This window comes from Falco cherrug, chromosome 13 (assembly GCF_023634085.1).
Source record: "Falco cherrug isolate bFalChe1 chromosome 13, bFalChe1.pri, whole genome shotgun sequence".
Lineage (NCBI taxonomy): Eukaryota > Metazoa > Chordata > Aves > Falconiformes > Falconidae > Falco > Falco cherrug.
This window is the reverse complement of record NC_073709.1, coordinates 18,277,732-18,293,636: the sequence shown is the minus strand read 5'-3', so window position 1 is coordinate 18,293,636 and position 15,905 is coordinate 18,277,732. Positions and strand designations below refer to the sequence as shown.

The 15,905-nt window shown below is 39.2% G+C and overlaps 1 protein-coding gene across 1 annotated transcript in view; it reads right to left on the bottom strand.

Moving 5' to 3' along the window:
• PLB1 (phospholipase B1) overlaps positions 1–15,905 on the bottom strand; it is an 89,614-nt gene that overhangs the window by 48,502 nt on the left and 25,207 nt on the right. Inside the window, exons 15-23 of the mRNA XM_027801205.2 lie at positions 10,712–10,780; positions 9,804–9,884; positions 8,199–8,265; positions 7,276–7,334; positions 6,156–6,229; positions 4,756–4,799; positions 3,813–3,921; positions 2,862–2,913; positions 822–902 (exon numbers count right to left, since the gene is read on the bottom strand). Of these exons, the coding sequence (XP_027657006.2) occupies positions 822–902; positions 2,862–2,913; positions 3,813–3,921; positions 4,756–4,799; positions 6,156–6,229; positions 7,276–7,334; positions 8,199–8,265; positions 9,804–9,884; positions 10,712–10,780 (636 nt within the window). The remainder of the gene's footprint in view (positions 1–821; positions 903–2,861; positions 2,914–3,812; positions 3,922–4,755; positions 4,800–6,155; positions 6,230–7,275; positions 7,335–8,198; positions 8,266–9,803; positions 9,885–10,711; positions 10,781–15,905) is intronic.

Here is a 15,905-nt window from a genome sequence, read left to right as displayed (position 1 = left end):
AATCACAGCTCATGAAAAGCAAGATGGTGGGCACTATTTGTAGCTGTGCAATGTAAAGGAAGTATCATTGTGATCTTTGGATGCAGACATGCTATCTCTTTGCCACCCACACTCATGTGTGAGTGCCGTTTTGTGACTAGGTCTGGCGCAGAAGGTAAGGATGGTTAATTTACTCCTTCCTTGTTTTATAACCATCTTACTGTTCTGCTTTACTGTTTTTCCTGATCTGAAATTGATTGCACAGAATGAAAAGTATGTGCTGTGCTGCTTATAAGTAGGTAAGACTCATCACTAACTGAGGAGTCGCCACAGCCTTTCACCTCCTGTATACTTGCACATTCCAAAGGCTACATACAGTATGCATATGTATATTATATGCATATACAATATATGCTATATTATGTATGATTGCATCAGTATGAGCTGTGGGTAGAATCATTCCCATAGCACTGAAACTAGTAAGAGAGCACCAAATTAGACTTAGGAGTGAGATTGTGCACAAGGCAAAGAGGAGCAAAAACCCTTGACCTTTTATCTACAGGTGGTAAACTGGCTAGATAATGGAAAGTTATCTTAGTTAACAGCGTATCAACATAGCCACAACTATCTAATTTACAGGTGTTCTAAAGATATCACTTCATTTATCATAACATCGGGTTGAACAACCTGAAGGTCTCAGTGGTTACATTCCAGAACTGCACAAATAAGACCTACGTTATTTTGGTCTCACCCACCGAGTTCTTCCCTCTCACCCACTGCAGTGCTTAGAGACTCTAAGCCCAGGCTGGCCCAGTTCATGCTGCAGGCAGCAGGGGACTTACTGGATCATTGCAGAATTTGCATAGGTCATTTCCACCTATGAAGAGTGTTATGAGCTTCCAGTCAGTCTGCAAATTTATTCTCTGCACACAGAAGGAGATAGAATGAAACTTATTTAAAAAAAAAAAAAAAAAAAAAGGGAGAGGGGCAGGCAACATAACACAAATTTCTCAGGGTACCAGGCTACAATTCTCTAAGCATCCACAACAAAAATGAATTTGTAATCATGATTGAAGATGTAGAAAGTACTATGATCTAAATAAGGTTTACAAACTATGATCTAAATAAGGTTTACAATATCAGTAGCACTGTGCAAAATTACTTGCTTCAGAAAACTATTGCTCAAAATCCATTTGTATGGTTTTCTTAGTAATATCTTGTGTATACACTGAGTGAAGACTCCTGCAGCTCTAGGAATGTATCTTCATTGCAAAAATGATGGTCGATGTTTTACTGTGTCATAAATAATGCAGATATCCTGCTGGAAAACCCTGGAGAGCAACATACTTCAGTCTTGTTGTGAGACAAATGGCAAAGAATAGAGGGGCAATATTAACTCTATCTAACAGTACTGGTAAAAATCATAGTACCTTTCCTCTGGAAAGATTTTGCAAAGGCACAGCTAATGCAAGGTGATTGTGCTACAGTAAACACACACCTCCTTAGTTATGAGGAAAAGATTCAGATACACTTAGTACCACGTAATGGATGTTGTACTCAATATCTTAACTCTTCAATTTTGGTGCAAAACACCACTAAGAAAAGCAGCAATAGCACATCACCCTCAAGTGGTTTAAAAATATCTATCTTCAAAGGCAGAAGGCAACATATCCCAGCTTGTAAACATGCGATTCAATAATTTGGCCTCAAAACATACTTATCCAAATTAAAGGAGGGGAAAATTTTCCTCCTGCACTAAAAAAATGTTTAAAAATAAAAAAAAAAGGCACTCTCAAATCAAAGATGTATGACTTCTAATATGAACATACTTTCTAGTCAGAAAGAAGTTTAATTAGGTAAAAAAGTTTATTAGTTAAATAAAAGGTATTTGTATTCATTTCTGTTGTGTGATGTTTCCAAGCCGATAAATACAACAGACTAGCACTTGAATAGTTTCAACGAAAACCATCCAACCACTTCATTGTCAGTTGCTATCCCTTTTAATCTCATCTCAGATACAGACATCAGAGTGAAATCTTGTTTACGAGAAAGGAACCAAAAAAGAAGGTACTGCAAATATTTTTGTCAATATGTACTCACCAGAGTATTTATACTAGACATGCACACACAGTTATCTTGAAGTCTTTTTGGCTGCTTTCCAAATGCACAATTGGAAAGCCAAAATAATATCGTGTAACTTAGGTCACTGATTGCATAGCACATTTGTCAAATTACAAACAGCAAACATTCAAAGTACCAGCTGAGGTGCAAAATATGCAAGCAATCCTCAGACTAATGTGTGTTTTATAGACCATTAATCAAATAATTCCTAACAACAAATGTGTAAGTCAAAAATCAAATGATGACTAAGGGAAAGAAGGGACCAAATGTTTTTTAAAGAAAACAAGTCCATTCCTCAATGCACATGTTCACTCCACATGATTTGCCACTTGAAAATCTTGCATTCAACATCCTAGCACATATCATTATTGCTGGAAAAAACACGTGCTTACAAGATAATCGTATCACAGCAAAATCCTAGCAGAGAAAAACTTCTGTCATCTTACAGGGTGAAGTAGGTTGGGAGGGGAAGTAACAACACTGAATATACCAGCCACTTGTGGTAAAAATGATAAGAAGATAACAATTATCTGGGATTGATAGTACCTATCGCGTGCTGGTACAAATCCATTTAAGACAAAACTATAGTTTATTTTTTACTGACTCACCCTGCACTAGGGAATATTACACTGTACACTGCTGTACCCATAGTTTTAATGTTGGGCTCCCACTGTTGGCATCTGCTGTTGGTCTGTTAGAACCTAAATGATGCCATATAACTAACTTCATTCTAAAGATATTAATGATGCGTTCAAACTCACAGTATTATTCTTCATGCGGTCCACCAGTCTTCTAACCTGTGTAGGAACATCCCTAAAAATAAAAGAAAAATAAAATAAGGAAAATAAAATATTAAAAAAAAAAATAAAAAAGGAATCCTGCATAGACAGCAACGCAAAGAAGAAAGCTCTTGAATTGATGTCCCTCACATAATGGCTAAAAATACCTTGGAAAGTCTAATTTTCATTGAATTAAAGGTATGATACCCCAAAAAGGCTATATTTTGAGACAGCAATGAGAAAAAACGAGAAAAAAAATAGCATCTGACAGGTATTTGACCACTTCGCAAATGCTACATAGTTACAGTTTTACAAGCTATACAGAAAATACTGTGCTATTACAAAATAAGTGCACTTTGCTCCTACCCAACATCAGACAAATGCTATTGATACACATATCACTGAAGCACCCGTGCATGTATCAATATTATTACACCACCTCGAACCACTGAGGCATGTCTTAGAAGAAGTGTTCCAATGAGAAGGAGATATGATATGAATTTCTCTAGTTAATTCCTAAACCTGTCACAGACTGACCATAAGCATTCCATATTTTTCTTTTACTGTCTCTGCATGAACTCTTGGTCCTACTGACAAGAGGGTTTGAATACACCTCCTATAAAACAGGGATGTTTTTTCTCTGCCTCATAATAGGGATGTGAAGATTTCTGAGTAGTGTTTGTAAAGTTCTTTGGGCTTCTTGGTTAAAAATACTAGAGAAAGCATTGCTTTTGCTGCTAATTTATTTGACTTAGATTAGAAACATTGCAAAGTCCCCATCACATTTCTTGGCCTTCATGCTAGAGATGGGCTAACAAAATATATTTGGGTTTGCCTATCAACCTTATTGCACTCTTGCCAAAGTCCTTGTTAGAACTGAGTTTTAAAGAAAAATCAACTTTTTTATTAAAATTAAAAGATTTTTCCTCTTACTCTGCATGATCCCCTGCCACAGCTTGGTTTAGTGCAGCATTACTTGTAGTCTGCTTTCCAGTGCCAATGGAATACCCTATCAGGGATGGGTTGAACTCATGAAGAATATCTGCAGAAAAAGACAGCACCCTGAAATGTTGCTTACTACAGTGGGTAGCAAATGAGGTTATAAAGATTAGACTTTAGTAAAAGATCATTAAAAAGCTTTAAGAGATACCTATCAAAAAATTAACCTTTAAGTATAATAAAAGTGGAGATTCATTGCCATACAACTGTTTCCTTGCCTTCAAGATTTCTGAGTTTCATGAACCCTGATATCTCAGGATCTAACACAATCATCTTGGCTAGCAATGCCATTTTGCCTGGCAAGCGACAATGAGTAACGCTGTGCTCACACAGGCAACTCTCATGGTGTCATACTCTAACTGCAGATAAGATGGAATCAAATCCTTTAGCCTGATCTCCCCAGATGTATTAACCCCAAAGACCCAAGATTCGTTTCTAGATCTCAGGTTACAAACCAGCCTTACAAACACCCAGATCTAAAATGCCCTGACCTCTAAAAGACATGTAAAATCTGACCTCGTAACGTGATTCTGGTCCTGCCTAAAACAACTTTCCCATACAGTCAAAATAGTTTCTTTAGGCTATGATCTAAGAACTTTGATTCATCTATTCCCAATGCATTTTGGACAGAGCTATAACCAACAGAAGAATACTGAAACAACCAGTCCCCTCGGAATTACAAAATAAATAGTTAAGTCATGCACAGCAAATTACAGCCTGGTTGTTATGCAACTTTTACTCAGCACTGGACGTTGAATACAAAAGCATTGGCTCTGTCACGCTGCAAATTGTAACTCTTTCTTCACGTCTTCTTTTGTAACAACAGATGGTTTAATAGCTGCAGTTATTTCTCAAGTTTACGGGAAAAGGCACTTACTTGCAAGTGTCGTGACTGTGCTTATGTTTTCATTTCCCCCAACACTGTTAAAAAGAAAGAACAAGGAAAAATAAGTAACTCCCAAGAGACGATGGACTTTGTAAGGCAGTGGACTAAGTAAGAGAGCTCCCCCGTACGGAGCTCCGACACGCGCACACAGCACAGCGCCCCGTGGTTGTACTGAGTCAGAGCAAGCTCTGTGTGTGCGTACACCAGTGAGGTCACGAAATCAGAGACTCTATCGTAATCATAATAATCATACTAAAAGCCCTGTATACCATCTGCCCTTTCAATTCTCTCACGTGTTTTGGCATATGTTCAAACCTAGTTGAAAGATGATAATTTTTAAAAGCCGCCTTCTTTGCTATTGTTGTCCCTATTAAAATATTTATTACTTCCAGTTTTAGTTAACAAATACTTTGTATCCATAACAACAAGTTCTAAAGGCATATATTTCAGAGTGATAAGTATACTCAATGCCTTTCAACCCCCATTTCAGTCAACTGGAAGAATACTACTAGACCAGTAAAATTCACCGTATGTGTGTGTGCTCTTTACTCTCTCTCCTTCACGCTGTAGAAAATGCTAGTATACTTTTCCCCTCAAAATGTCAGCAGATTATTATTAAGGATCAAAATATAAAAAGTTGGACTTGAACATCTCTGTAGTATTCCTTTAATTTGGAATAGAATATTCTGAAGTACTCTAGTACCTATTTAAATTTACAGAGCTGCAGTGGCTCAGATGGGTAAGAAATCATGAACAGAAAATCAGCCTGATAAGTTTGGTGTTAAATCATACAGTTGCAGAATAACACGTGAACATGATTGCTTTTTTTCAGAGTGGCTGTTTGACCTGTGTAATAAAATGCTGTATACATAAAAATCTGTACTGACTCATAACTGATAAACTGTTCTGCATGACGTAAGCAAAACTGGGAAAGAGTCAAGGAAATAGATACTGTGTTTGAAACAGCAGCAGCAAAAACCATCCCATCTTGACTTTTTGTGGACTGCTGATTTTATGTGAGAAAAATGGGTAACATGGACAACAGCAGGGAAGAGCAGACGGTATAGAAAGAGCAGGGACAGAAATGCAGAATGTGCAAGTGGTGCAATGGTGCTGGGATCTAGAAGTCTCCTTTGTGATAGCTGCAGCCCTGAGAGAAGAGACCCCATTTCGTGCATGTAGCCAGGCCTACGCCAGCCATGCTACATTGTACTCTAGATATCCACTAGTCTGAGCATTTTATTTATCATGAGTAATAGCACAACCACATACATCCATGCAAAACATGAAGTCAAATTCACAAGCCTCTATTTGATACAAAACCGACTATACATATCAAAACCCAAGAAAATGGATTCCCTCCCACTGAGGGGGAAATTCCTGGAACTCACCTCCAAGAAACACCTCGGTACTGAGTGAGGACATCCATAACATCATGGGGTTTGGATGCTGCCCCATTACCTGCCTGGAAGCGGAAGAGAAGAAGAATTCACCTTCAGAAAATAAGAATTGCCACAGTAACTAGTCCTCTGACTGACCCTGGTGAAAATAATTACAGTGTATATTAATGAAGCAAGCTATGTCATCGTCCCAAAATATAACAGTTCTCAGGAGGATCAAGGGCTGAGGGTATTTTAATTCCGCTCCAGTGAATTACCCTCTTCTATCAACTTCTTGATTAGATCAAGTGGGGAAAAAATTGGTTGAGAATGTTAAAAATATTCATATAATTCTAAATTTACATAAGCAATAAATAAGATAGCAATGATCCGGAATGAATAATTTATTATAATGTTCCTCACATTAAAAAGTAGTATGGAGATTTTATGTCTTCCCTTCTCCAGTTTCCCCATGAAAGGAGACTACAAGTATTTAATGTGGTAATTAGCACAGAACACGTAAGAAACATGAATTACGATGTGAGCAGTGAGGTAGTCATCACCAACTGGACAATCAGTCAGTCCAGGGGTAACAAGTTTATGTAGTTCCAGGAATAGTGTCAAAAGATATTCTCAAGATAAATCACCCTTGACACACCTGATGACCTATTGCAATTTTACTCAAATATTTCATTAGTATAAATGGACATGGCTTTATAGGCTTTGGTATTATCATATATATATTTACCATAACATACATATACACACAACTAGCTGCAGGATTTCTTCTATTTATGCTGCTTACTAATAGCTTTGAAGGTGAATACCTTGGGAGCTGCGTAGAATCATTGAAGAAAAGTAATTGTTGCAAGTCCACTCTAGCTGTCTGGGTTTGCTGCTGTGCAATTTAATCTAGCAGCTCTCCCTTGTGTGGCACTTTTGTGGACTTTATGTGGGAACCATGCACGGCAGATTACCAGCCGGTCAAGGTGGAATATGGAAAAAAAATATGTGAAAAATGTGCTTGGCTCAATAGGGCATAACTGTACTTACTCTATTTCTCAGGTTAAAAATTGAGAAAAGCTTTTTCATTACTTGCTTTAATGATGGCTGTCCAGTCATCTTTACTTACTGTGAGTGAATCTCCCAGAGCAGCAATCACCCGAATATCCGCCGGTTTCAAATTATGAACTAATAAATAAAAAATAAAGGTAGTTTAAGGGAAAAAGGAAAGAAAGAAAACTTCAAACTGTGATGGTTATCAGCACTTTTCCTCAGAATAACCATAAAGCATTGCAAAGACAGTATTTTAATATTCATGACAGCACCAGTTCGGAATGACAGACACTGTCAGGTTGTCAGAATTTTATATTTTTTCTTTTTACAATTTAATCTTTATATAATTATATTAAGATATTTTACATAATTATGTATTACTATATAATGATATATAATTAAATATATCAATATTTTTATGTTTTACATAAATTTGCAAGAATAATCACAAATTATTCTTGGCTATAGCTGGGCATTAGCTACAGCAACAAGGGAGGCAGTAAGATTTTGGTCTTGCCTCTGTTCTTACTCAAATTCCTTTTAACCAGTGGGAACAACTGAAAAGCAGGCACAGCTCTGGTGCTAGCACAGGGTGGAACTCTGGGGACAATCCCAGCTTCCGAGGGATGACAAAACCCACCTGGGGACAGAATTCCACGTGGCTTTTTGCACCCCAGACTGCACTGACAAGACCCACTACTCCATACATACTCAGTTTTCCTATCCCTGCAACTGCAAGACCCGTCTGCTGTCTTTTCCACAGTCACTTCTTCCTTTGTACGCGAAAGGTGTAGTTGCATAAGCTTTCACCATCCTTGAGAGAGAACTTGCATCTTGCTGTGTAACTGCTTGCGTTGTTCCAAGAAGGATCTTAAGAGCCACAGTCAGTAGTGTCTACTGCTTCCAGGAAAAGTGTACCTGTCCTAAACAAACCTGGTTCCTGTTCCCCTTCTATCATCAAATGAAGTAGCTCTACAGTGAAATTACACAGGACAGTACCTGAAACTGGAACTGTGTCAGAGGGACCCCGGTCAAAACAGGGAATATTTGTTCCATAACTTCTCTCCTGCAAAGACAGACGAGGCGAGACTTCACATTGGACTCACTATACTCTGGTTGTGATAAACAATGTCTCAGAACATTAGATTAATGAATTTCCCACATACTTTGCATACAACTGTCCTCAGGCCATGCCTACACCTGCCCATTGAAGGCAGACACAAGCTCGGTCTGCTTAGAAGCCGCATGGCCGTGTTAGTGCTGCACAGCTCTTGCCTACCAGTGGGGCCAGTTATCTCAGACTGTGCCATGCAGTGTTCAGCTATGCAACATTTTGTGTGCCTATACTCAAAGCTAGGTGAGCTCACACCTTTTTGTGAGAAACTGAACGTTCCTGGAATATCCCAGCATGAAACCATAGCTTCGTCAGCAGGCCATGAGCCTGGCTTCTCCACACACAGCCCTCTACGTGTCAGGAGGGCCAGCGATTTGCCCTCCTGGCTCTTTTGGGTTACAGCCTACTGACGGCAGCACCCCCAAGGTCTACTGTTAGTGAAGGCTGACTGTCAGTATACCAGAGCAGACCATCACACAAGACTCAAGGACATGTGTCGGCTTCAAATCTCTCTACAGAACTCCTTAAGTAAGCTAACTTGCCTAAGGAAAAGACACTTATCTTGTCCCATTGCTTCATTTTGTTGGGTTGTTTTTTTTATTATTATTATTATTAATTAAAAAATTTATTATTAAAAAAAACACCCCACAAAACAAAACAAAGCCACAAATATAACACAGTGTTGCTTCTTGCCTCCTATGCCATAGCTACCAAAAAAAAGAGTGGTAGGTACCATTGCCCCTTGCACAATACAAAACACCCTGAGTAACTAACAAAACAGGTGGCATTATGTTAAAGTAAGAGGAGAAATGTGTATTACTACTCCAATGATGTACAGGCCATTTTGAGTGCAGATGTGGTTTAGACACTGTGTTCTGGGACATGAAAATGAACATTACCACCTCCCTCTGCACCTCTGTACCTGCTTGGGAACACTAAGTTGTACTTAGAATCGGAGTACCATGACTTAAAAAAAACCAAAAACAAACCACCAAAAAAACCCCCAAGCACAGCTGTTTACCTCCAAAAATCTAATCACAAAAAAAAAATATCCAAAAAACCCATGAAAAAATCCATTGTTATTCAGTTTTACTGTGGTGTAAACGAGATGAAATCAGACCCACACAGTGGTGTCATGCTGATCTGCTCTGTTTTCCTCCGTGGTAGGACTAAATGGCCCCATTTTCACTATCTTCTTATTTCAGGGAAATTAACATTGTTATCCAGATGCTTAAGAAAGGTTCTTAACAGTGAAGGCAAGACTTTAGGCTGGCTGAAGACATCTACTTTAAATCATACTCTACAAAACCCACAAAGGAGAAAATGAGCTATTAAGCATCTGACTATTCAGGCATGGAAATATGGAGCTGGAGCTTTGTATTTAGTTTTCCTAGGTAGTATTGTTTAATTAGGCTACAACACACTCTCACCCACCTGCCCCACTCCCTGGAATACATTCAGTCCATATGATGCAAATAGTCCTACTATACCTGAGGTGTTTCTTTGGCGTTTGATGTCTCTGGGGAAGATGAGTAGTTACTATTTCTATATGTGAACAAATATGGGCTTTCCTGCAGAGTGAAGAGAGTGTGTTTACCAATGCTAATGGAAACATAGTCAGCTGATATTAAAATCTTCTGGCTAGATTTTCCAAGGGAAAAAAATCTTTAACAGTATTAATTTTTGAATGAACATTGCACTACTGAAGTAAACCAGGTTAGACCTGAAAATTAAGCCCTGGTACGCTCTAGGCACAACACCACCTCTTGCCTTAAACCTAACATCAAACAAAACACGTAATTCCATTTCTTTGATGTTTTAATTGCTGTTCACTGAAGCTTTCGGGTGCCAGTAATATTTTATCACTATCAATTTATTGAAGTCAGAACTTAAATGCAAAAACATTCAAGAACTGTTCTTTGAACCTGAGATGCTCAGGCCCTAAAGATACTACTGGGCTATTGACAGCTCCAGAGACTAAAACAGTTAAATCAGACAGCAGACACAGTTAAATCACAGAAAAGCTAAATTATATAAAATACATGGATTCCATTTTATTGCTGAAAAAGATTTCAATACTGATAATGCACCTCTGATATCTGCAATTAATAAATTCAGATTAGCTAGTTATATTTTGAATAAAAAATATCTGACACAGTACGACAATTTAACTAGATTTTGTCAAAAGTTGTTTTCAGAGTTTCACCTTTATAAAATAAAGAGCATGTGTCAATGAACTTTAAGAACACTACATTTTTAACAGTGTAGTATCTTGGGCAAGTACACATTCCCCAGAACTTCAGAAAATGACAACAGTATTTGAAAACTTGGAAATTCTGTGAAGAGTATATAAAATCTCACACTAGGACTTACTCACAAAGTAAGGAAACCCTTTTACCTGAGATGGACACTGGACCTGAAGCATTTTTGTGACTCCGTAAGGCTGCTTCTGCCCAACTGGCTCCATCTGGAAAGGGAGAGAATAGAGGAAATGTACCCGTGCTGTGTGTGGGAGGGAAGGGAAAATAGCAGCAGCTCAAAGGCTCTAGTGCCTGGAGTTTTCCATCAGGTCCATATAGATATATATATATATGCGTGTGTGTGTGTATGTATACACACACATTTAAAAGCTTGTTTTGTTTATGGTAAATATTTATCTATGTATAACATACCACATGTTTACCTACAAAGGCAAGGAACTGAAAACAAGACCTCTCACTCGATCAGTCTTATCCCATCACCATTAAAACAACCATCCACACATTAACTCTGCTCTTGGGAATTCCACCATAAGTGGTTTTCCCCCTAAGGCACTGATCTCATGCCGCAGTTATTCAGCTGTTCACAATCAAGTTGCTATTTATCAGCTCAACCACAGTAACTGTAGACATGGTCCAGAAGATCATAGCTTAAACCATCCTCGTGATTAGTTTATGATGCAGTTTAACCTTTACTGCAATTTGCAAGCCAGTACTACTCAGCTGGGCTGGGTATGAGAAAGTAAAGGGTGGGTTGCCACAGCTCAGCCGCCACAGCTTAGCCGCCAGGACAGACCTTGCAGGAGTCTGTCCATCCTCCCAGGCCTCAGCCACATTTTTTGTCTTCTTCCAGGCTGTGAAACCATGCTCACGGACACTTGAGAAAGGCACACTTGGGAGTTCACAGTTTATAGTTGTCATATAGAAGTATAAAGAAACACCCAGGCTTTTGTGTGGGAGGAAAAGCAACTTTGAGTAGATTGAAACTTTGAAGTAAAAATGGTATTACTGAAACTCCTTGGAAAATGCAGTTTTGACTCAGATGATACACTGAAAACTTAGGTAAGTTCACATCACTTTACCTCAGAAGCAGAAAGTATAAAATCCCTAATATAAATGGAAAACTAAAATTCTTCCATTTGGTGATGCATTCATGTTGCACTAACTTCTTTCCTTCTGTTTTACGAATGCTATCTTTATGTACTCCCTCTGCTGCAAATTGATTTTGCAGCAAAGTCAGAAACATGGAATATAACACATTATGGTCACACACCAATCCTCTAGCGGCTGTAGCCCGTGCAACTAAAAGCTTGCTAATTTATCCCACCTTCCAAACTGTTTCCTTATCTACATTTTCATACATGTTAGAAAATGCCAAAAGGTGCACTCTGATGCTGCATAGAGACTTGATAATATTTATATCTGTTGGTCTTCTAACAAGATGGAGAGGGGGTTGTTAATGAAATATTATGGAATGATTCAAAACTCAATACTGACAGCACAATGTGGTAAATACCACAAACAATCACTTCACCTGTTCAGGCACCTTGCTGGGTGCTAATTAAATTGCAATCATACCCAAAGGAGTTGGCCACTGATTTAGATTTTGACAGCTGCTGCTGCCAGAAGCAGCAGACTACATAAGAAACAGCACTGAAGGGACTGAAAAATACAAGCAGCTTGGCATCACTGATACATGCTGGGCAGGAATGTTATTATTCTATTTTGATTGTTCCTTCAATAAAAATAATGGGATAATCCAGAGAAACGGAGAAGAGGTTTACAGAACTAATATCCTTTGAAGAAACAGAGTCTGTGCTCTTTTGAGGGAGAGAGAGAAATAAAAGGAATATTCCTGAAACATGCAAATTAATGAAGCTCAGAGAAAAGATACATTGGGAACTGGTACTTTCCCATCCTCCTAGGACAAAACAAAGTAGCTATTTAATGACATTCTTAAAAAAAATACTCTTGTTCCAGCACAGAATCACCCCACAGAACATGGGACAACGGTGGTATTTCGTGGCTAGGAATGAATTTCAAACAATTGTTAGACACTTGTATGTTGTTGGGAGTTGAGTAATGAAACTGCATTTCTCCAGGAGGCGATTCATTCCAGATGGTTCAGAGACATGGTTCTTCCAGCTAAGTGTGACAGCTCCCATGCAGCAGAGCTGCAAGGTCCTGGTCAGGAAATCAGGCACCAAGGCTGCACTGTGGTCAGACAAAATGCCCCCTGAATTCCAGGACATCTGTTCTGCAGGCTGGTTAGCGTGCAGGTCTGCTCTGGTACTGCACCAGTTTCAAAGTCAGTGTACGCTCCTGAACACAGAAGAGAGGCACTGGCAGCCTCCTGTGGTGCTGTTCCTGTTCAGGTCCTTGCCTGGTTTCAGTTTCTCTCTTGGTTGTACGATAGGGGTTTTTTTTGTGGTGTTTTCTGTTTTGCAAAAAGATGCCAAACACAAAAGCCAGAGCTTCTTGTCTAGATTCTTTACACACTTCAAAGGAGCTTTGCCCCCAGATACATTTCCAGAGGTAAAATTGTATGCATTTGCCAAAATCAGTCGATCAGGCTCTCCGTGGTAAACATCAAAGCTGTCCAAGCAAACAACCAGCCTCTCTCAGCTTTTCCTAGCTACCCAGCGTCATTTAGTTGGCTGTTTTCTGATGTGTTTAGCATATGAATTGCGTTGCTTCCAGACAGCTAGAAATGTTTTGGTAAGATATCTAGCCATGCCTAGGGCAAGTCCTTAGTACCTAACTAGCTCAGCTTCTTCTCAGCCAGACTGAAGTGCAGTCCTATTGCCTTGCCACTAGATTTTCAAGGTTTTGCCCTTTGGCCAATAAGCAGGTAATCATTCCAATAAAAGAGGCTGGTACCAAGCCTCAATACAAGGTAAGAGCAGCCTGGCAGGCAGCAGGAAGCAGCAGCTCTCTGAAGGCAGTTCTCAGACACCTCCTCATTCTGCTGTGTTTGCTACTCGGCATGCCATGATCTTGATTTCTTATCAGTTCCTGATACTGAATTGTGGATTGTTCTGTTTTTAAAGCAGTCTGCATAAACCATTAGCTGGACTTCCTAGTAGAACTAGCTTGACCTTTACTAGGTGAGGACACCTGCCAGTGCTTTTTACGTTGAAAGAACATTTCATATAATCTGCTTTTACATCATGGCAGAATACCACAGGCAGACAAGAAACCTACCCAGAGGTGCCTTTCTGATGATTGCCAGCTGTATTAAGCAAATTCCACTAAATAAAAGAGGAGGCAGGAAAACAGAGAGGAAGAGGAGTTGTGAAGGGTGTACTACCCTTCCTGTAATCTTATTTCTAACCAGTAGGAAGGTGCAGTTTTGCCACATTTTGCTCTTCTTCCAGATCACCTGGACTGTCCCTTACTAGAGGAACCACCTCACACTAAGGAAAAACACTGAAATAAAGGACCATTGGTATTTGTGTCCTTTACGACGATTCCCTGGTTCTGGTGGCTCCCCAGCATGTTCACTGCCTGAGTCTGGGCAACTGGCCCTAATGCAGCCATCCTTAAAAGTACCACACACTTTGTTTTGCTTAGTTTTTTACTTCTAACGTTTCAACAAAATGCTCCTAGCAGTTAAAGCGACAAGATTAGAGTAACACACCAAAGAACGAGATGCTCAAGGACAGAGCCCAGGAGACCAAATAAAGTCTGTGCAGAAAAGGGTTAGGGACAGAAAAATGAAGCAGAGGGAAAAAAAGAGGGTCTTCTGCTGGCAGAAGCAGCAAATAAAAAAGTATCATTTGAAGGGACAGAAGGAATTTGTTGCAAGCCAAGTATAAGAATTTGAGAGGGCAGGAAAGAGAAATCAGTGCCAAGTTGACTGAGTATGTCTGCATAAGTTACAAAACTCCAGAAGATAAATCCTATCCCTCTCTCCTCCTACAGAGGATTTGGAAGAGGCAATATACCTGTTTCAGACTGGGGATAATACTGTCACAACTCCTTGTAAAGAATATCCAAGATGCCTGGTACTGGCTTCTGCATAAATTGAAATCTAAAAGGTCTGATAGTAAGAGGCCATAGAAAAAAAAAAAAAAAAAAAAGAGCAGCTGTAGTCTAGACTTGGAAAAAAATGAAAGCAAAGCCTATCAGTCAGAAGCATGTGAATTCTGCTAAATGCAGAGTCCAATAAAAGAAAAGAGCAGTACTCAAAGGTGAAGGTCAGTTTACCACTGAAAAGCCCTAGAACACTTCTTCGCTGAGGCTGATCTATTGCCACAGTTAGGTGGATCTCAGAATCTGAGGAGTTTGGTTCAGTTGCCTCCAAACAATTCCTGCTGGAGAGGCACAAAATGGGCTGACAAACTGGCGGCACTGTGGTCCCTCTCCAGTTGGAAGCATTCATTTTCTGCACTAGCTGAAATCATAGTCATCATTTAATGTCAAAAACTTGCTGTTGGAAAAACTGTGCTAAGCAGGTGTAAAGGGCCACTCTTCACAGCAAAAAACCACACACTTTGTGTGGCTTCCTCCCAACTAGCTTCAAACTTTATAATGGTTAGTATCTGAGGAGGATATGCCACTGCTTTCTAGTGTCTTATGGATCATTTTACATGATGGTGATTGTGTGATCTAGGTAAATATCTCCAACACTGAGGGGGACACTGAGACATGGGTGAGTAAAGTAACTCAGTTTCTTGACAGAGGATTGCCAGAAACAGAGATAATGTTTAATTCATGCTTCAGAAATCTGATTTTCAATGTTTACTTTGATTATTTGACTAGTGAAACTAATTGCCTAGTGGGACTAAGGCAAAACGATGATAAAGAAGCCAATGTGCATCTTATCATGGCATCTATTTTGCGATAGAAGAACTCAGGTAAGAACTTTGCCATCATACTTGGAAATGTCACAGATAACAGCAAAGGAGATAACTGGATGCAGCATCGTTGTTCCAAGGTTAGAGCTTCAACAGCTGATCAATTTTTAACTCTTTGGCTCCTACTAACTATCTAAAGTCCTACTAACTTTAGCTAAAAGATAACATCTTTTATTGAAGTGACTACCATTTTTCTAGCTGTATCATCTGGTTGAATAAAAGCCTCATCCTGCAAACCCTGCTTCTTTCAGTGATCAGGGCTACAACGGCATTACTACTGCCAGAATTAACATAAAAGGAAACAAGAACATGCCAATCTGTGTGAATTTATTTTTTGAAGGTGGTTTACTAAAAGGTGGTTGCAGTATAGAATTTTTTTTCCTTCATGCTTAGGACAATTTGGACAAACACAGGAATAGTAGGTGCTCTCAAATGAAAATCTAATCAACATGTGGACAGAAAAACAAGCAAAAAA